The 21,717-nt window shown below is 31.9% G+C and overlaps 4 protein-coding genes across 5 annotated transcripts; 2 read left to right on the top strand and 2 right to left on the bottom strand.

The window, feature by feature from the left end:
- The first annotated feature begins 208 nt into the window (after positions 1 to 208).
- Positions 209 to 1,672, top strand: LOC123298195 (cuticle protein 18.7-like). The gene is made up of 2 exons (XM_044880134.1): positions 209 to 290; positions 528 to 1,672. The coding sequence occupies exons 1-2, from the start codon at positions 279 to 281 to the stop codon at positions 1,536 to 1,538; spliced, it is 1,023 nt and encodes a 340-aa protein (XP_044736069.1). The 5' UTR covers positions 209 to 278; the 3' UTR covers positions 1,539 to 1,672.
- Positions 1,673 to 6,693: 5,021 nt separating this feature from the next.
- Positions 6,694 to 8,048, top strand: LOC123298496 (hornerin-like). The gene is made up of 2 exons (XM_044880512.1): positions 6,694 to 6,735; positions 6,798 to 8,048. Exons 1-2 carry the CDS (start codon positions 6,724 to 6,726, stop codon positions 8,034 to 8,036), a joined length of 1,251 nt encoding a protein of 416 aa, XP_044736447.1. The 5' UTR covers positions 6,694 to 6,723; the 3' UTR covers positions 8,037 to 8,048.
- Positions 8,049 to 11,003: 2,955 nt separating this feature from the next.
- Positions 11,004 to 12,730, bottom strand: LOC123298922 (interleukin enhancer-binding factor 3-like). Its single transcript, XM_044881022.1, has 3 exons — positions 12,670 to 12,730; positions 11,342 to 12,211; positions 11,004 to 11,266 (listed from the first exon to the last, which is right to left on the bottom strand). Exons 1-3 carry the CDS (start codon positions 12,728 to 12,730, stop codon positions 11,004 to 11,006), a joined length of 1,194 nt encoding a protein of 397 aa, XP_044736957.1.
- Positions 12,731 to 12,963: 233 nt separating this feature from the next.
- LOC123298048 (autotransporter adhesin BpaC-like) lies at positions 12,964 to 17,810 on the bottom strand. 2 transcript variants are annotated; one of them, XM_044879934.1, is made up of 12 exons: positions 17,651 to 17,810; positions 17,436 to 17,492; positions 16,882 to 16,998; positions 16,565 to 16,672; positions 16,269 to 16,373; positions 16,128 to 16,202; positions 15,119 to 15,238; positions 14,582 to 14,674; positions 14,442 to 14,516; positions 14,267 to 14,374; positions 13,226 to 14,188; positions 12,964 to 13,162 (listed from the first exon to the last, which is right to left on the bottom strand). In XM_044879934.1, the coding sequence occupies exons 1-12, from the start codon at positions 17,706 to 17,708 to the stop codon at positions 13,131 to 13,133; spliced, it is 1,911 nt and encodes a 636-aa protein (XP_044735869.1). In that variant the 5' UTR covers positions 17,709 to 17,810; the 3' UTR covers positions 12,964 to 13,130. The 2 variants fall into 2 exon arrangements, with proteins under 2 accessions (XP_044735869.1, XP_044735870.1); XM_044879935.1 differs by lacking the exon at positions 16,565 to 16,672 and having other exon boundaries at positions 17,651 to 17,809.
- Between the last annotated feature and the right edge of the window lie 3,907 nt (positions 17,811 to 21,717).

Here is a 21,717-nt window from a genome sequence, read left to right as displayed (position 1 = left end):
TAATTCAGAATAATATTTGTTGAAAAAAAATAAACGAAAAATATCAAAAAATTATAACACATTATTGTTATTATTTTTTAATTTAATTAACATGAGTGGGGCAGCCGGTATTTTTTTGAAATACGATCCCACCAATGAATCGCATATGTGTGTGGATGATTTTTTAGTATATAAACATGGGTCAGTGTTTGTTAGAAGCACAGCCAAGCTTGTACAGTCCTAGTAAGAACATCACTAGGAGGTCTTGCTTTTAATATAAAATTACAAATTCATTCAACATGAAGGTTCTTGTAAGTATTCTGAACTCAAGTGTTTATTTCGATCCCTAGTGTCAATTTGGATATTTGAATCTTGGATTTAAATGCAAATTTGGATCCCTAGTGCCAATTTAGATCCTTGGACTCGAATTCAAGTAAAACTTAGAGAAACAGTTTACCGTTTTTTTGAGAAATAACAAACTGGCATTAAATATCCAAATTTACACCAGTCTTAAAAGGTGCGAAAACTAATAATTTTTGATTTTTCAGATTGTTTTCACCAGCCTTTTGGCGATCTCATTTGCTGGATATTATCCACAACATCATTATCCAATCAATATCCCAGTGATTGGACATACTGGAGTACCATTAGAACCCGCTGAAGTTGTACATGCACGACAAGCCCATTTATCACATGTTCATGCAGTCCGATCACATCAAGGAGCTGGTGGTTATTATGGTGGTCATGATGGAGCTTATGCTGGTGGATATGCTGGATTAGGTGGTGCTGGACATTATGGAGGACATTATGCAGTACCAATAATTGGACACGGAGGTGTGCCAATTGATACACCCGAAGTACAAGCTGCGAAAGCTGCCCACTTTGCAGCACATGCAAAAGCAGCAGCTGCCGCATCTTATGGTGGACACGGACATTACCGTAGACGTCGTGGAATCTATGGAGGATATGCAGTACCAGTGATTGGACACAATGGTGTACCACTTGACACACCTGAAGTACAAGCTGCCAAAGCTGAACATTTTGCTGCTCATGCAAAAGCTGGTAGTGGTTTAGGACATGGTTATGGTGCTGGTTATGGAGCTGCAGGACATGGAGCATACTTAGGTGGTCCAAGCTACGAAGCACACACTTACCCACAATTAGCACATAATGGACAACCAATTGAAACACCAGAAGTACAAGCTTTAAAACATGCACATTTCGCAGCACATGCTGAAGCTCTATCACGTGTTGGTGGGGGATACCATAATGCTGGCGCTTATGCAGGACATGGTGCAGGAGCTTATGCCGGACATGGTGCAGCATCATCGTATGCTAATCAACATTTAGGAGGTGCGGGATATGCAGGTCATGGAGCCGCTAGTCATGGCGCTTATCATGGACCAATCCATATTCCAGTCATTGGCCATAATGGTGTACCATTAGAAACACCAGAAGTTGCACATGCCAAACAAGCACATTTCGCTGCACTCGCTGAAGCTTCAGCAAGAGCAGGCGCTCATGGCCATCATGGTTCATCATACGATGGACATTACTAAATTAAAAAAAGAACCTTCTAGTATGAATGAAAATTTTATATAATAGAGCTGTCGCCTATTCTTATATAAGCACACTAGAACGTTTTTTTTTCTCGTCAAACTCAATTTGTTTTTTTATTTTTAGGAAGCTCCGTAGAGGCACTTGTTAAAATTTTATTATTTTTTGTGTGTACATTACTTTTGTATTTTCCATTTTTTTTATAAGATATTTTTTAAATATACATTAACGAACATGTAATTCGAGATGTTATTTCAAGGATCCCAAATTCTTTTCCAGAATTTTCCATTAGAATTGATTAAAAAGTTTTCTAAAGTAGGAAAAAAGTTATGGATTTAAAAAAAATGGGATTCACTTTGGTGGATTTATTGAGTTTTTCATACTTTTCCATAAATGATATAACTCAAGAAACCTAAATTTAAATTCATGTGTACAAAATTCAAGGGAATCATACAATTTGGTAGTTTGAAAGACAGTTTTTTCGGTTTCAACTTCCAATTCTGCTGTATTTCGGGAAACATTTCTAGGAAATAATTAAATTTTTGGCACCCATAAGTTTTTTTGCTTAAACCAAAACTATACAAATTTAGATTCAGAAAACTGAAGGAATAAGTGTTTCTATAATTTTTTTAATTTCAACGCGATAACCATTGATCGCATAATATAGCATGTTTTTATGAAAGTAAATCAGTTTGCCCCTCCTTTCTTTGAACGATTAAACGGTCAGTTGATTCCAGAATATTTCTTTACATGTAACAAATTACGTTTTTGCAAAATAAAATAACCACAAAAATTTATAAATATTTTATATTTTTATAATTTCAAAAACCACTGCGTTACATATTAAACAGAAAGTTTAAAAAAATATGATTTACATTAATAACTTAATATTTTATAATAAGGTATTCCGATCACTGTATCTATTCGGGATATCGATTTTCTAGCCGCAAATTGTATTCTGAGTGATATTTTACAGTTGTTAAATAGTTGTACTTTAGTAACAAAACGAGACGAGACAATTGAAAATGTTTACAAGCCGATACAATCAAAGAGTTTTGCTCCACTTGACCCGATTTTAGCATTGAAAAATTTTCATTATTTTTTTGTTACCAAAAGATGATTATTCTCATTTAAAAAATCCATTCGTAAACAATTAAGTTTACTTCGTTTAAATCCTTGGTAGATATCGTGATCGTTTCACCTTTAATTAAAAAAGAACAAAAATCAATATTTTAATTAAATATAGTAATTTGTTGCCACTGTATATGAATAAATAAATCAATAACCGATAATTATTTATTGATATCTGATTGAATCTGTGTATTAAAATCAAATGATATAAAAATCTTTGAAGTATGTTGCTTTTAAATAGTAGAACTATGTGTGGTAAAAATAAGATTGAAGTTAGTAGATTTGATTAACTAATTTCTAAATTATTAAAATGAAATAATTTCACACTTTCTATTAATGTGTATTACATTGAAATATTTGTATTTACACCACCCTAACATACAGTACGTGACAAAAGTTTATTGTTTTAAGGATGTTTGCTGCACTGAAATATTGTCAAGACGAACGGGGTGGATCATTTAATCTATTTTGGTTAATTAGCTCGTTCTGTAGTTAGCATCGATCCACTGATTATGGGTCATTATTTTCAGCTGTGATGTCCATTTTTCGCTTGTATGTGCTTAATTTCGGGACCTGAGAACAACATTCTAGAAAAATATTAGAGCCAGGTTAATTTTGATCACAAATTCGAAAAGAATGGTCCGAATTAAGTAGGATTACATACTTGGTTTATCAAACTTGGATAAAATTTAGATGTGATAGAGCAAAATTAAAATTTTTGGATTCTGATGACGTCATAAAGTTAAAAAATTTGACTTTTTAATAACACAGGCAAATTTGATCCGATCTCATTGGAATTTTTTTGTAAAACACTAATTTTGTGTCATTTTTTTTCAGCTGCGATGCCAGTTTTTCGCTAACTTTCATTTTTGTGTTTAATTGCTGTGCCATTACTCTACATTCTTGAAATCTATTAGACCTGATCAAAAATTTGGTTAATTTGAAAGGCATGACCCAAATTTAGGATCCAAAAAATGGTACTTTTTGATATATTTTAATGAATAGCGATTACATTACGAATACGGCGATGTATAATTATGTTTTCTTTATATCAATAAAGCCAAATTATTGATATTAAATATATTTTTCTTTGTTTCATTTTAAAGTTGTGAACCTCTATTTATATCAACATATTTTTGTCACAGTAGTGTAAAATAAGTACAAAAGTTTTTTTTATAATATTGTTTCATATTATATTTTATATATAATTTAAATATATTATATAGAACACGGAGGTCGTTCACTATAATAGATACTTAGACATATTATAAGACATATAATATAATATATAAATATAAATATAAAGTTTATAATGATATTTTGTAAATAACATAACAAACAATATATATTTATAAAATTATTAATAATTAATCATGCATGAATTTAGTGTACCTACGTACCTATTTAAACTAAAATAATAAAATATCTGTATATATATATTTATTTATGTTTTACATTTTACTTTTGAAAAATAATATATATTGCGATTTTAAATAATATTACATACGAATATAATATGAATGTATTTACAATAGTACTGTGTGATTCATTTTATATGGATATAGCATTTAAAAGTATTTAAAAGTATTTAAAATGAATTGTTTATAAAATATAAACTTAACTTACTGTATTTATAACTTCTGTATGAATTAAAAATTCTTTAATGAGAGTATGTAGACATTAGAGAAACGTACAGAATACTGGGGTAGTACTTACCTCGGGTTTTCTACGTTTTTCTTGAACCTTTCTCCATTTATCAAATAGATCAGGCTCTGCAAGTTGAAGTGAGAGTGAGAAACTTTAGTGAGAAACCTTGTGTTTTTATTTTCTACTTCAACTGTATTAAAAATTATTTAATGAGAGTATGCAGAAATTAGTGAAACGAGCAGAATAGTAGGGTAGTATTTACCTCTGGTTTCCTACATTTTTCTTTTACCTTTCTCCATTTATCCAATAGAACAAATCCTGGTAGTTGAAGTGAGAGCGAGAAACCTTAGTGAGAAACCTAGTTTTTTATTTTCTACTGCAAAAATAGGAAAAATTGACTACAGATAATTTTCAAGAATTCCGCAAAATTGAATACGGGGTTTTACATGATATCTCAGAAACTGTTTATTCAATCAACCAAAGAACCTGGTTTTCGTATTTTTTGAGTCAAAATTACTTCAAGTGTGGAGTTTTATTGCAATTGTAGACAAAAATTTATCAAAGTTTTTGTTTCGGATTTTCATAAAACTCAATATATACAGTTGCTTACAGTATTAGAAGCCATACATTTTGGAGAGATAATCAGTGGCATCTCGAGAATTGCTAATTTACTTGTCAAATGAACCCAATATTGGAATTTTTTGGGACAAAATTAAGTATTGAGTCTTATCGAAACTGGAATAAAAAAATTTTCTACATTGTCTGTTAGATGTGACATAGCAAGTGAATAGTGTTCGTCGTTATTCGAATGGAAACGAATGAAACAATTAACCCAATAGCAACTACTGTGGTTGAAATAGACTGTATCAAATCATTGTGAATCACCCAGTAAAATCAATAAATAAAAACTTATAGGGTATTTAAAATAGTTTTCAAATCAATTCGTTCCACATATTTATTTGTTTTTAAAAATATAAAAAAAACTTTGATTTCTATACCACCATACTTTATATTTTTAGTTACGATTATTTCAAAATGACATGATTTTTTTCTTAAATGATTTTCAACAAACAATCATTTTTTTATGGATGAAATATGGCATTCAATCAAAAAATTGATTGCATTGCACACAGATGGTGAAAATCGTAAACAATGACCTTCTAAATTATATTAATTTAAATAATATAAGTTTTTATTATGCAAAAACATGTGTGTTCATTTTTGAGAATTTTTCAGATAAATTCTTAATTCTTTTTTAAACAATAAATATTTTTATTATATTATGATATTAATATGTTTTTTTTTTTGTCAGGAACTTATATAAAATCAATAATTTAAAAGTATTTTGGATTGATTTTATAAATAATATTTTTATTAAAAGTATATTCGATATAAAAAAATTTTATTGTAAAAATTGTGTACTTTTTTTTGTACGACATGTCTGATTTCTAATATTTCATATATCTTATGTTAATAAGATTCCGTTTCAATTATTGAACCTATTATTTTATCTGACATCTTTTCTCATATTAACAAGTGAAATTTACAAACTTTAAAAACTCCCGACAAATTTTTCGGGTAGGGAAACCTAAACTCGCACTTGAATCATATTTAAGGTATATTTTAAAGGTATCACATTTCAAAGACCTTTTGGAACCTTGAAAAAACCTGATTTGATTCAATTCAATTCATTTTACTTACGAAAAAGTTTCAACAAAAATCGGTTATTTTACAACCGTTATGGAATTTTTAAAGACGCTCATACATTCTTAATCAAATTCTGATAATAGAAAAGAACTCGCAAGAAAATGGTAGTTATCAATATCGATAAAGCTAAGTTTAAAAGATAAATAAAACACAAAAATTAAAAATTTGTGTTAATTCTTTGATTGGATGATAAGAAATGCTTGGGTTTTTACTGATAAAATAATTCTTCGATTAAATCACCAAAACACGACAATAAAATACATCAATCCTACGTTAAAAAGTTTTTTTTGAACAAATAGAAAGAAACGAAAAAATTACAGAGACGGAACTTATGATTGCTTTACCAATACAATCGTGCACATACGAATCATTAATGAATTCAGCCACTTAATCGTCTTTTTTCTTAATAATATGCTTCATTATTGACTAATTAAATGTAACATGGTAAGAAATTATTAACAAATATTATCAAAGAGATATTTTTAGGGGGGCCAACAATGGTGGGTCTGAAAGATTTGACAAAAAACAAAATCTATTATCAATCAATAAGAAATTAAAAATGTATATATAGCGACATTTTTATTAATTTTAAATCATAATTCGTTTTGTCATTTTACAGTCCTGGTATTTAAAAATAACATCATTGAAATATAAAAATACCTAGGAGGTAATTTTGGCAACGAATTCCTACATCTGGTCATCATGAACATTCTGGTAAATATTGGATATATTCGCAAAATTTTTTTTCAAAATTTAATTTTTTGGTTTTTTCTCAGATTTGTTTGGCAAGTTTATTGGCTGTAACAGTCGGCCAAAACTATGGCAGTGGAAAATATCAACCATTCTCATCTGGTTTTGGTGGAAGTCCAAGTCATGGTGGTAGTTTTGGAGCCGGAAAACCATCTTTCTACAGTTCATCATACAAAAGTCCAAGTGTCGAATCAGGATTAACATCTCCATTCACTCAATCCGCTGGATACGCAGGTCCAAAATTATTTACACCTGCTCAACCAGCACACTATAATTCAGAAGGATCCTACAATTCTGGGCCAGCTCATTACAATCATGAATCATCCTACTCATACGGTGGTCCAGGATTATCTCATTACTCATCAGGATTTACTGGTTCATCATCACACTTTGGATCTGACTACTCAGCCCCATCTAATTACGAATCTGGTCCATCTCATTATGAATCCGGTCCATCTCATTACGAATCTGGCCCATTATACCAATCAAATTACCAATATGGACCTTCAGCTAGTGTGAAAGTGATTAAAAATCCAAAGAATTATCTATCTAGTCCAGCCTATGAAAAAGTTGTCCAAGTTGAAGATGTACCACGTATTGGACATAACGGTGTTCCATTAGATACTCCAGAAGTAGCTGCACTTAAAGCTGCCCATTTCGAAGCACATGCTAAAGCTTTATCTCGTCATCGTCGTGGAACAACTTACTATGGACATGGTGGTAATGGACACGGACACGGTCATGCCTACAGTACCCAAAATCATAACGCTTATTTCGGTCATCCACATGTAGTTCATGTCAGTGGAGGCCATGGACATTATCGTCGTAGACGTTCTGCTTATCATGGAGGTTATGTCGGTGGAAACGGATATGGTCATGGTCATGCCTACAGTACCCAAAATCATAACGCCTACTTCGGTCATCCCCATGTAGTCCATGTCAGCGGAGGTGGTCACCATCATTTAGGTAAACGTGATACATACGAAGGTGGAAATCATCCAGGTGGTGCAAGCAGTTCCCAAAACAGTAATGTCTTCCATGCTGAATCCAAACCAATCCGTGTACAAGCTAGTGGTTATGCTCCAGGACAAGGTGTACCACATGAAACCGCTGAAGTTACTTTAGCTAAACAAGCTCATTTTCGGGCACATGATCAAGTATTGAAGAGTGCTGGTTTGTACAAACCTCAAGGTGGTGGACACCGTGGAGGAAGTCCTTTCGGTGATGATTCATCTTCATACGCCAGCTCCCATGAATATTACTAATTGGTTCCGTTAAATTTTTTGGATCACTACTTCACAAGAATATGAAAAAAGTTGTTTTTTTGTTGCTTTCATTTATGTTGTAGTGACTTAAGTCAAAAATCAGTCCAAACACAGTCAGAAATTTTTGATTTGTTTTTTCTTTGTTCGTGAATTATTTTTGTTATTAATTATTAAAACTTTCTTTTTGTAATTTTTTTTGTTTACATAATAGAAATTTTGCAATTTTCAAATATTCGTTACTTTTTATTTTATTTTACTTTAAATATACACTAAGTGGCGTAGAGAATAAGACAAAAAAAGGTTTAACGTCCATTATACCTACTTCCTAGTCTAAAGACGCCTTTTATTTGCCGCCAAGAACTGAGAAAGAAGAATCTCCAGAATTATAGAAATATAAATATCTTCAAAGAATCAAATATTGGCCTTAAATATGTTTCGAAAGGTAAAAAATATGGTACCGTACCGAGAATATGTGAAGTTTCTGTGTAAATTTTGTGACTCCTTCATTCTGGAGCAAAAATACAAATTTTTTTAAACCATATATATATGAAATATATCAAGGTACACTAAGTTTAGACGCAAATCTGTAACGCTTAAAAATATTGATGCTACGAACAAAATCTTAGTACAGGTGTTCATATAATCAGTCCATTTTCGGTTGTTCGTCTGTTCGTCTATCCGTCTATCCGTCTGTCTGTGAACACGATAACTCAAAAACCAAAAGAGATATCAAGCTAAAATATAGCGTGTTTAGGACGTAAAAAGTGGATTCGAGTTCGTAATTGAGCAACATAGGTCATCAATTGGGTCTTCTTTCATGTTTAGATGTTTGTATGTAGAGTTTTTTTACTTTTGGACGCATTGTAACGAAATTTTTATGGTAACTCTACAAAAATTGAAAAACTTAATCGGATTAAAATTGACGTAAATGACACTTACGCCCGGCTCATCAATTATAGTTTTGATTTTCCATTCTTGATGGCAATCAGTATACTATATATTATTAAATAATAACATTCTGATATTACATATATTTATACGATTAGTTAAACAAGTATGCCATATTCACTAATTATCAGCACTTACAATTAATTATTTATTACAAGTGTAAATTTCTTTTTTATTGTTTCTGTTTTTGTGAAGCATAAAATGCAATAAAACCAGATTGCATATATTATTAAAGCCCCACCCATCGCTATCTTAACTATAGATAATTTAGAATACTTCATGAAATAATTATTATTGGTAATAAAATTGAAATATAATTTCGAATAAGTGAATTTGAGATTGTGAAAATTTATCGACTGTATTTTTAATATATACAAAACAGAGTAAACAGAAAATTGACAAAAACTATTTTATCGGATCTGAAACTAAAAATTTTATGACTGACAATGAATAAAACTTTGTTAGAAGATGAAAACCGACTTCAAAATCGCAATACGGGTTTGCTTATTTAAAAAAAAAAATTATTTTGTTTAATAAGTTTGATTATTTTCTATCAAACTTAATTATTACTAAATACATATTATGAGTAATATTTTAAGCTTAGTTTGTACTTTTTAGTTCATATTTTTGGAAAAAAGTGTTATTTGGGTATTTTAATTTTTCCGGCTGAAAAAGTGTAATTTCTCAAAAAATGTTCACTTTTTAACGTACTTTCGAATATTAGACAAAAATAAATTTTTATTTGCATATGGTTTACTAAAAGTAGGAGTATGGTTTACTAAAAGTACTTGAAATCGGTGAATAAACGAGCGAAGTTTAATTTATGTGTTGATATACTTCAATTAATTTTCTATTGATTTCATATAGCAGCAGAAAGTTCTTCTGGTTGACCAATATTCAAGGACGATGAATCGATGATGTTGGAAACTCACAAAGGATAATATCGGTTCTTACATATTGAATATTACTTATATTTTCAATTATTTACATAATGGTTCATAAAATTAGTCCACTTTTTCTTAGAGAAGAAATTCTTTAAAGTAGACCTGTCAAAATATCATTTCTTTCAGTTCTTGTTACTGAGATGTTGTCGTTCCAGGATCTTCAAAATTATGCATTAACTGTGGTTCTACGTATCTACGTGTCGTTTCGGCGTGTACGCTAAAGATTATTTTCGATACCTTTTTAACACATGATTTTAGCACATTGTGGTTTCAAACCAACTCAAACGTCGCTAGAAGTTTGATCAGGACGGACGTGTCACATTGGAGAGTGATACGTTTCCTACTTTCATACAAAAAGTTTTTTTTTAACCTGACATTTGCAACAAATTTAAAAAAAAAAAGGCGTATACAAAAAATTGTTTCAAACAAAAGTTTGGCCATATGATAACCTCGATCATTTCCAAATGCATATTTATTTTTGGGTGGAAAGGTTCTGGGATTTTCCTTGATTAATCGGTACTAGAGACAAATAAAGTCCAATTCCAGCGTGACGGAGTTGTAATCAACGACTGTATACTGATACAGATCTAGTCTAATCATTTATGGTGGAATAATTTTACAAGCAACATTGTATTAATTTTTTTTCTTTTGAATTGGTTTTGATGTCGTCGTGTATAATAAATATATTCATATAAAATTGATCACATATAGATAGTTACCCAGAGTTCTATGGTGTAATTTTACGCATGATTTGATTAAATCCTTTACTTTCACTCATGAATCTGTTCGCCCGTATTATGATGTCTACACTCTACCCAGCTGCCACACGATCCAATTGCCTTTACAATTTACAGGGTGAGGTGTAAAGGCTGATCATATATTTCAAAAATATAAAAATAAAAATGCCCTTTTATATTTGGAAAATAAAAACGGAAAGATAATATCAAAATTTTCTAACAATAAAAAACTAAAATGAATTTATTTTCAAATTTTTAAAGTCATATACATTTTTCTTCATTTGTCTCCTTAAATCTAGCCTTAGCCAAAATTAATTTTTTTTTATTTTGTCTATCATTTATAGATAATAGGATCGGGTAACCTCTAAATTACCTGGACTGTAACCGGTATTAGTTCCTGCCGAATCATCACTTAGATATAATCCCAATACACTTCCAGGTACGTGGGCAATGGGATCTCCAGCTTCTGAATTATGTGCGCTTAATAAAGCATTTTTGGCGACTGATGCAACGTCATTGTAAGCTCCAGCCGATACACTTGCAGCTCCTGGTTTATTTGCACTTTCTGCTGCTGCATCATAGGTGCCTGAAACTCTTTTTTCTGTAGTTCCGTATTTCAAATCTGAAACATATGAGTTTCTATATCCATATTTTCCATTTTCTGATCCATACACACCTCCTGTTTGTGGGCTATAGGAACGCCCATTTCCTGAGATAGGAGAACTTTCCGCGGTTCTATAATTTACACCTGTACCATATGCATTTCCATAATTTGCATTTCCTGGTACATATGTGCTTACTGCTCCTGGGTAATAGGAATCTCGAACACCTGACGTACCGGTGTTTGAGGTAAGGGGAATTCCCGCATTTCCATATCCATAATTTCCAATTCCTGGTCCATAGGCACCTGCTGTCTGTGGGCTATAAGAGCCTCCATTTCCTGAGAAAGACAAACTTTCCGCGGTTCTATAATTTAGACCTGTAGCGTATGCATTTTCATAATTCGAATTTCCGGGTACATTCGTGCCTACTACGCCTGGGTTATAGGAACCTCCAACATTAGAGATATTGGGTCTTCCCACGACTCTTTCCCACGGATATGGAACATTGACATTTCCTGATCCTAATCCTAAGATTGGATTTCTACTTTCATAGAGTGCAGGTGAACTTCCAGCTGCTGGTTTATTTGCATTTACTGCTACTGCAACTCCATTTCCTACGTTTCTGGATATCAAATCAGGATTCTGGATATCTGATCTATACAAGTATTCTGGCTGCCAGGGTACTGGACTATAGGAACCTCTATTACTTGAGATAGAAGGATTTCCCGCAAATACTGTACCAAATGAATTGTCAATATTTCCATTTGTATATCCATTTGTAGTTCTTGTCTCGTAGGAGTTATCAACCCCTAAGATAGAAGAATCTCCTACGCCTCTGGAGTTTAATGCATTTCCATAAATTGGATAATTCCCATTTGCTGGACTATAATATACTCCAGAACCTGGAACATATGCAACTACTGCTCCTGATGCAGTTCGTCTCTCTAGATTTTAAAATTTTCGGGGAAGAGAAAAATTTTTTTTTAAATTTTAAATCTTAGACATTAAATATTAATTTATGTCTTCCAAAGAACGGAGTTATTTTGTTCTTAGAATTGTAATAAAATTACTTACCGGAACTGTATAAAATTGAAGTTAAAATCACGAAAATATAAACAGATAATTTCATTTTGTAAATTTTTTTGGAACTACTTGGATTAATCGACCAAAAAAATATAACTAATTGAATTCTTTAATCGATTGAACGAATCTTTTATAAAAAGTTTCTAAGCTTAACCTAATTGTTTGTGAAAGCAACTAATAAAAAAAAGCAATTAGTGATATTGATCCAAAGCAGTACGCCTAAATTTCGAAATAGTTTTGACTAGCGTTCTTTGTTTTATTTCTGTTAACTTTTAATTGGGCGTAATTTAATTATTTAAAAAAAAAAAAACAAATACACTGTGTCCAATTCCTGTAAATATACACTGTGTCCAATTAAGTCGACACCATATGGAAACCATTTTTATTATTTGTTTTATAAACGAAAATTATTCTTGATAAAAAGTTCCTAATGACCTAGAACGGAATATGAAATAATCAGATATCAATTTTTTGAATTCGTATACGAGGATAGTCGAAAAAATGAAAATTTTGCGTACATTTATTTTTCACAATTTTGAAAATGTTTAGACTGTGGATCAGGGGTTAACTAAAGTAGAGGAAAGGTATAGAAAAGTAAATAAAAAACTGAAAATTGAATGTTGCAATTATTATTTAGAAATTATTCATATAGATAACATATGAATTTGTTTTCATATTAATTTTGTAAAACTTAAAATTAATTTGTCTTGCTCTTGTCCTTGAAACTGTGGCTATGGTCGGTATTCAATATTATCGCTGATTAACTTTTTTTTTTTTTGTTTAGTTATTATCATTGCTGTCTTGCTTTGCTCCTAGGAAAAAACAGGAAACTTTTAAAATACAATAATCCTATCACGATTTTAAAGTCAACCAACCTGATCCTGCTCCTGATTCTGCACCATGCTTATTTGTATTTGAATTTCCGGCAGATTCTGAAGGGCTGTTTGAATTTGAATTATAATTTCCCAAACTTCTGGCGCTTGCAATGTGTCCCAATGCGTTTGCATTTACTGGACCATATACATTATCAGTGTCTAAGCCATGTGAACTTCCAACTCCTAGACCATGCGAGTTTGATACTGAATTTCCGTAGCTTCTGGCACCTGCAGATGGTACATATGCATTTGTATTTCCTGGTCCATAGACATTATCGCTGTCAAAGCTACTTGAACTTCCAGCTACGGGTCCATATGAGTTCGAAGCTAAATATCCGTAACTTCTGGCACCTGCAGCTGGTCCATATCCAACTGCATTTTCTGGGCCGTATGTATACTCACTGTCTAAGCCTTGTGAATTTCCAACGCCTGGACCATATGAGTTTGATGCTGAATTTCGGTAGCTTCTGGCACCTGCAGCTGGACCATATGCATTTACATTTCCTGGGCCATATGCATTATCGGGTACATTTGCGCTGTCTAAGCTACTTGAACTTCCAGCTCCAGGTCCATATAAGTTCGAAGCTAAATATCCGTAACTTCTGGCACCTGCAGGTGGCCCATATCCAATTATATTTCCTGGGCCATATGCATTATTGTTGTCTAAACTTCTTGAACTTCCAGCTCCGGCTGCATATGAGTTTGAAGGTAAATATCCGTAACTTCTGGCACCTGCAGATGGTCCATATCCAATTGCAATTCCTGGGCCATATGCATTTGAATTTTCGGCTCCATATCCATATGAATTTGAACCAGAATTTCCGAAACTTCTGGCACCTGAAACTCGTACATTTGCATTTCTTAAGCCATTGGTGTAACCAGCTCCTGGTCCAAACGAATTTAATCTATAATTTCCAAAATTTCTGGCACCAGTACTTGGTCTATATGCACTTGCAGTCGTAGCTATAATAATAATAATAATAAAATCATTGCTATACATCATTATCATTTGTTATATATTTATTTAGCAACAAAACTGACCAGCGTCATTTGCGTAAGAGCTATCGGCTTCCGCAGCATATACACTTGCTAGAGCATCAGAGTTTCCAAAACTTCTGGAACCTGCACCTAGACCAACTACATTGGCAACTGAAATTTGTATTCACTTAATTAGTTAAGAAATTTATAATTAAATCTATATAGAACTACTACTGACCATTTTCATTTGCTGAGTCCGCAACAACAAGAGTCAAATCATCGGCAGAAAAACTTTTCTTGGCAACTGCGTTATCTAAAAATATTTCAAGTTATATTAATCAAAAAATGACAATTTCCTATAATGAGCAGCAATCTTACTTCCATCGTCGGTAACTATGACAAAAGATGCTCCTCCTGATGCTGCCCCAACACTTCTAGATCCTAAACTTCCAGATCCATATCCTTCTATATCTGAAAATATTCCAATATTAGGCATGTTGACATCGTTTAAATTGTTTACTTGATTGGTGCAGGAAAACGATTTTGTTTAATTGAATCCGGTTGTGTCATCATTGAAAGTTTTTATAAGAGTACCGACGGTTCGTCTCCTTCGATGATTTCAATAAGAAACTAAGAAGTTTTACCAATTTTATCCCCAATTCTATTCCCAATACATTCTATTCTTGATTTTTTTACCTCTCTACTCAACACAATAACAACACGAAAAATTCGAAAACAATACGATAGTTTGCCACTCTTAGATCTGGGATAAAGTTCAAAAGTACTTTTGTAGAAAAATTTGCATTAACTCAAAGGTCAATGATGACTTGAACTTTAATTCTAACCGATTCACAATTAGCTTTGTATCACCGAGCTGAACTATTGAATTTGTATTTAGCATAAAGTAAAACTTACTTGCATCATCAGTAACTAGCACATAGGTTTGACCTGCACCTGGATTGTTGACGGCATTGTTATTATTAGCTTCCAAAGCTCTGGACCCTGAACCTGCTGCTATACGATTATATTTCTTTGCTAAAAATTCAGTGAAAAGAGAATAATTTAACTTATATATATCAGAAAAACAAAATTATGTTTACATCTATATATATAAAAAGAGAGTGTTTGTTTGTATGTTCCCGATTTTCCCTAAAACTAACCATTGACCTTCGGTAGGGGATTATGTCATTGGGTAGCCCTTAGGCTCCCATTGTGAATAAGGGAGTTTGGTGGGGGTGCATTGTGAATAAGGGAGTTTGGTGGGGGTTGAATTAAAAATGATCCAGGAATTCATAGAAAATAGATTAAAAAATAGTTCTAATAATTTTCAATAGATGGCGCCACTGTCAATAGTACAATTTTCACTAGATGGCGCTGCTGGCGCAAATGTCTTTCGATTTTTTAGTTCTAATAATTTTCAATAGATGGCGCCACTGTCAATAGTACCATTTTCACTAGATGGCGCTTCTGGCGCAAATGTCTTTCGATTTTTCTCGAAAATTCTGGAATGTTCCATGGATTTCTATCGAATTTTCTAGAACTTTCTCGAATATTCTCGAATGTTGTATGGATTTTTATTGAATTTTATCAAACTTTCTCGAACAATCTGGAATGTTCCATGGGTTTCTGTCGAATTTTCTAGAATTTTCTCGAACATTCTGGAATGTTCTATGGATTACTATCGAATTTTCTAGAATTTTCTCGAATATTCTGGAATGTTCCATGGGTTTCTATCGATCTTTCCCTTACTTTTCCGTACACACAGAGAGTGTAGACATAATATTGAGATCGGCCTAAAAAATCTTACTGTTCCGTACACACAGAGAGAATTAAAAAAAAAGTCTTTCATTTAACAATTTTGATATTTAAATCTCCAAAAACAACCCAGCGAAGCGGGTTTAACAGCTAGTAATTTTCTAATTACCTTGATTATTTCCATCAAGCAACATTAATGATGAGGCTCCATTATTTGAATTTAATCTTCCTACTGGAACCATATCTGAAAATGTTTATACATTATTTTATCTAGGCATATAATTTTTCATAATTGTACGAAGAAACTTACTTCGGCCACCATTAAGAACTACAAGGCCTTGATGAGGTAGTACTCCATTATTTAATCCATTATTTGCTAATACTGAACTTCGTTGAAAACCTCTGCCTGGAAGAACTAAACAAGATCGTTCAAAGTTTAATTTTTATTCATATTTTTCTAAATACCGAAGAGAACTGCTTAAAAAATTAATAAAGTATGCCAAGCAAAAATATTTGAATCAAGAACGTTTTCCTATTAAGAACATACCTACGTTTTTGCAACTACTTTTTTTACTGTTTATTTTGTATGAAAAAAACAAAACTTACCATTGCTAAAGAGATTATTGTTACCCACTGCACCCCCAGAAGGAACTACTACGTAGCCAACAGGACTATTTAATCGAGTCACAACATTTGTCATCGCACCATTTGCGACTAAAAACATTATTTTCCGTTATAAATAATAATATATACCACCACTTATAAAAGTTCTTAGTGAAATGTCGTTTGACCAACGAAATAACTAAGCTGATAGCTTTTGGAATCACGTAGTTCTTGACTAAAGTATTTGTGAGCATTTTCTGAACAAGAATAAATCTTCTAGAATCTAGAGTTTGTTTTAAAATTTTCTTAAAGTTACTTACTATCGTCACTGCTAACTAATAAATAGCTTTGAACAGCTTCATTACTATTTTCACCTTTCCAATAGGGGCTGGGGTTATAGTTAGATATGCTGGGGTAACCTCTGGCGCCTCTTTCAGCTGTAAATAAAACAACTAGTTTTGTAAGGAAGAAGCTTATTAGGCTAGTTAAATGTTATCAAAATCTTATTTTGATTGCATCCTTAAAATGAAAAGGAAGGATCTGATACAAAAAGATAAAATTTGTAATCTCAATGGAAGTCTTTTAAAATTCTCTGTTTAATAAAACTCCATTTTGCAATCATACACCCATGAGCTAGAGATTATGAGTCGTTAATAAAGCATGATTCTAAAAATATTGAATAAAATTTAAAAGTTTCTAGATTATCTGGACACAATGGATTTTTGATGTTATAAATGTTTGAAATTTTGATTACAATGAAAATTTACCAGGTTTCGCTCTTGATTTACAAATATGAAAAACTCATATTTTCAGTCAAACTTAAAACTATTTTGTATCGTTTATGCCATAAAAAATGAAAAATTGTTAAACTTACATCGTAAATTGTTGTCATTATTTAAATTGTTGTTATTTCTATTTCCAATGGCATTAGCTGAAAATATAAATAAAGGCGTTACTTTCTTTTAGGTTGGTCGCGATTTGGTAAGTCTCGATAAAAGGTTCTTATTTTGAAATCTGAATAAAATAAAAGCCAGGTGAACAGGAAACATTCTTGTCTTACAAGGCTAAGATAATTTTATAAAGTCTTACCATAACTATCCCGCACAATAGATACCAAAATCACTAAAATCAAAACAGATAATTTCATTTTGTATAACCGTGCCTAAACTCTTTCCAACGAACTTCAGCAAATAAGTGCACTTTTTTATCAATTAAGTTGACCTTTTTATACAAAAAAAATTAAAAAATTTGCATATATCAATTGATTACAAAAAGTAATTAACTTTTTATAACTATATCAATTAGTGATAATAATATTTGATTACTCCAAAATTATACGTTTTTTGTTTTTTTGCATTACTCAATCCAAATCAATTCGTCATAGAAATTTTCTGGAGTTTTATGAAGCAATATTTATATAGCTCAATTTAATTACTTTATATGTGATTTTAAATTCTGGATATGAAAAAAATTATCGAAGAACTTTAAAATACTTATTTCATATCAATAGTAAGTATTCGTACTTAATATCAATGGGTAAATATCAACAGGCGACAGAATTGGTGAGAAAAGTCGTTCATTGATCTCTGGTTAGATTGATAGTGTAAGAAGACTTTGCTTACTATCGATGGGATTAATTTAGACGAGAGTATAGCAAGGAAAGTGGCGAAAAAAGGTATAGAAATAGCTGATATTCATTGACCAGAAAGATCTACGGTTTTATGGTTTAAATTTTTCTAAGCATCGACCGACGAACGACATGTTCTTTGGATTGTAGTAAAAAATTAATTTTGAAAAATTTTCTTAAAGAAAATTTTATAATTTTGGTAAAGGACAAATTTCTTCGCCGCAATCTGAAAAATTTGCTTTGCTTCTTCTGTCCTTATTATAAAAAAAAGTTGCCAAAACCTTCACCATAAGCAAGGTCGTCGGTAGCTTTTCTTAAAAACAATATGAGGACATTCTGTATGTTTTAATTGATTTAAATTGATGAAAATTGATTTTGGATATTGTAGGTTGCATTGCATATTAGAAGTATGCATTTAATTAGTAGAATTTAATTTCTTTTTGATATCCAATACAAACGAAATTTTGATTATTGTTTTTTTATAAATATTAAAAAAATTGATTGTATTTATATTTGATAGTACGAAATAGTTTTTGGGCGATTTTATAAAGCGATTTTTACATAGACATTATCATACACATTTACATCGACAAATGAGGCTGAGAAGCCGAGCGGGTTAAATCACTTTAACCGTTTGTCTTCTAAGACATAGATTGCGGGTTCAAATCTATGTGAGCAATTATAATTATTGGGCGGTAAAATTGATCACACTGTCGTCGTTTGGATTAGAACGAAGTAACCAGCTCAACTCCACCCACATCATAAATTTAATTGTATGCGGATGTAGTTTAATGAATAAAGATTGACACTGACACTTTTCTCACAGTTTTTTTTTAAGTTGAATATGAGGTCATGGTCTTGTGAGTACAGTGCCCACGTCTCATGCGGTTGGTCGTCACGTTTAAGTCCATGCACAACAATAGATTTTTTTGATTAAGTTAATAATGCATGTCAGACGAGCATAGTTCCTACCGGGTATTCCACGACATCTCTCCTTCTGTTTTTTTGAATGGCTTTAGAAACATTCCGTTTATATAACGTAACGATATGATAATCTTTCCACATATTTGCTCATATTTATCCATGTTCACCCATGTGGTAGATAGTACATTTCATATTGTAAAATAACATGTGAAGAGTTTATAAGCTAAACCAGTAGCTAATAATAATATAAAATGGACTTATTGACGCAGGATATAGAACTTTACTCATACTACTTATCGACACACACACACACACCCATCCATAGCTACAGAGAGAATGATGATAAGTAAATAGTAGCCCATTTATAGATGAGAGCTTTTCCAATGTTGTCCAATCGTTATTATGATTATTACAAATATTAGGGTGGGATGAAGAATACTTAATAATAAAAAAATTGTTACTACCCATTATTTCAAATGAATTATCTGTATTTTTTTTAGTTATAACCAAAATATCGCATCACTTTTTCGTTCTGTTTGGCAAATGAGCAAGCAAAAATTAGCATTGATGCAGTGGCAAAAAACTTTTTGGTTCTGTACCCACAAACCGTGGATTATATTTGAGATAATACTGTCAAATTTCGTTTCGCCATTAAAGTGATTTTACGAGCCTTGCTAGAAAGATTTTCTACTTGTAAGGAGTAGCTTTTTACACTTAGTTGATGATAACGCTTATTTATTTCGTGTTGTCTATAAAAGCTTGCCAATAGTTAATCTCAGCGCCATTTCCAATATTAAGTGATTGGATAAGAAACGTGGAACTACTACGAGCCAAAATGGTTATGTTTATTTTATTGTCCAAGGCAGTAATGATAAGGCACAGAAAGCGGAGTATCTTCACAGTATGAAAAATAAAATCTTCCCTCGGACAATATATAGCATTCAGATATATGATTTCTTGGTGAATTATAACGTTTTAATCTATCAAAAAATGTTTTAAGGCTCTTCTTAATCTCAGCGCCAATGTGCAAGTAATAGCAAGAAAACCAAAAATTGTTGACACGATAAAAAAATACATTTTGCAAATTTTGATAAAAATTCAATAAATAAAAATAATTCAAACTTTTATTTGGAACACAATATAAAATACTCCAAAAACCATTAATGGAATACAATACCACTTCAATTTGAAAACATTAATTTATGAATGTTTCCGTTCGACCAACTAAGTATCTCAATGCTTCTACACTCACTGCATTATAACATCCCCTAATATACCATCTATCTATAACATACACCATTCAAACCTCCAACCCTTACACCCTCAAACGATATGCACCCACTTGTGCCCTGTGCATTTACACTTACAGCATTTTAGAAGAGTTTAAAATTGAATAGTGAAATAATTTTATGTGTTATATTTATATGGTATCTTGGGGTCAGGCGTAGTTCAAAACAACCCTACAAACGATTCTTTCATAGAGGCGAGGACTTTACTTTCATGGGATTTGGAAAATTGTTAATTGCACGTTAAGCATGTCCTTAGCGGATATTTCATTTTTGGGTCAGGCAAAATGAGATTTTATTTTTTATTTATTTATTTAATTTATTATCTTATTACTAGCCGTGAGTCACCCATTTCACTATGGGCATGAGGTTATAGGGTGTTGTGAGTTACGACCTAATAGATTGGTGTCACCTATGAATATTAAACGAAATTATTGACGAAGTTATGATCCAATACATAAAGTGTCACCTATGAATTCTAAAAAAAAAAGAGCCCATGTTTCTTCCCAAGGTTTCAATTATATAAATATCGGAGTTCATCGAACGTGTTTCAGCGACTTAGGTGTAAAAACCTAGCAGAGAGACAAAATTACTTGCGCATTAATAATATCAGTTATTAATAAGATTAGAGTAGGTATTCCTCAATGACTATTCGTCAATTTAATGTTTACTTTGTAATTTTCCAGCCATCGTGAAAGAGAAGCCCTCGGTTGTAAAATCGGTGATAAAATTTACAAGCTGTCGGTTCATACAAACCTTTCAAGTTTCTAGCCGTTCTAACATTACTGTCAAAAAGAACGGCTGGCCCCAGACCTATAAATAGAGGATGATATTCATATGTATATATACAGTGAAAATGAATTCGAATTCGGGGTGAATCTGAGTTGGTGAACAGAATTACATGGGGAAATGAGAGAATCGTTTTTGGTTGATAATACTGCTGGTGAATAATTTTATATATTATGGGGTCGGACGGTCGGTCAAATCATACATACAATAAATGTAAAGTAATCAGGGCCGAGTGTCCCAAAAAAAGAAGATTGTATCTTAAGAAAAAATGTGATCCCAGTTGCATGAAGAATGTGGAAGTTTTTTTTTTTTTGAAATGTAATTTGATAGCAAGGCAACTTGAACCTACCTAATTTTTCTCAAGCCAGCTGGTCTTGTAAACCTCGTAATATTAATGTTTTTGAATAACGGAAATCGTACAAAAGAAAATTTTCAATAAATCCCCAAATGTTTCTTTTTTTTGGTATTATAGGCAAAAGTGGAAGAAGAATATCGTTTAAGAGATCTGGGGTCCCTGTGAGACAATTGGT

The sequence above is a fragment of the Chrysoperla carnea genome, chromosome 4 (assembly GCF_905475395.1).
Source record: "Chrysoperla carnea chromosome 4, inChrCarn1.1, whole genome shotgun sequence".
Classification (NCBI taxonomy): domain Eukaryota; kingdom Metazoa; phylum Arthropoda; class Insecta; order Neuroptera; family Chrysopidae; genus Chrysoperla; species Chrysoperla carnea.
Note: the sequence above shows the minus strand (reverse complement) of the source record. Positions and strands in the feature narration are given on the sequence as shown.

What these genes read in the sequence shown, in the direction of transcription:
- LOC123298922 (XM_044881022.1), bottom strand. Translation starts at nt 12,730, where the DNA reads ATGGTTTCCATATGGTGTCGACTTAATTGGACACAGTGTATATTTACA. An exon ending in ATTTACAGGAATTGGACACA is followed by an intron (nt 12,212 to 12,669) that starts GTGTATTTGTTT and finishes TTTAAAATCTAG; the next exon opens with AGAGACGAACTGCATCAGGA. An exon ending in CTATAGCCCACAAACAGGAG is followed by an intron (nt 11,267 to 11,341) that starts GTGTGTATGGAT and finishes ACGGAACTACAG; the next exon opens with AAAAAAGAGTTTCAGGCACC.
- LOC123298048 (XM_044879934.1), bottom strand. Translation starts at nt 17,708, where the DNA reads ATGAAATTATCTGTTTTGATTTTAGTGATTTTGGTATCTATTGTGCGG. An exon ending in CAATAATCTCTTTAGCAATG is followed by an intron (nt 16,374 to 16,564) that starts GTAAGTTTTGTT and finishes GATCTTGTTTAG; the next exon opens with TTCTTCCAGGCAGAGGTTTT. An exon ending in CATAGTTACCGACGATGGAA is followed by an intron (nt 14,517 to 14,581) that starts GTAAGATTGCTG and finishes AAATATTTTTAG; the next exon opens with ATAACGCAGTTGCCAAGAAA.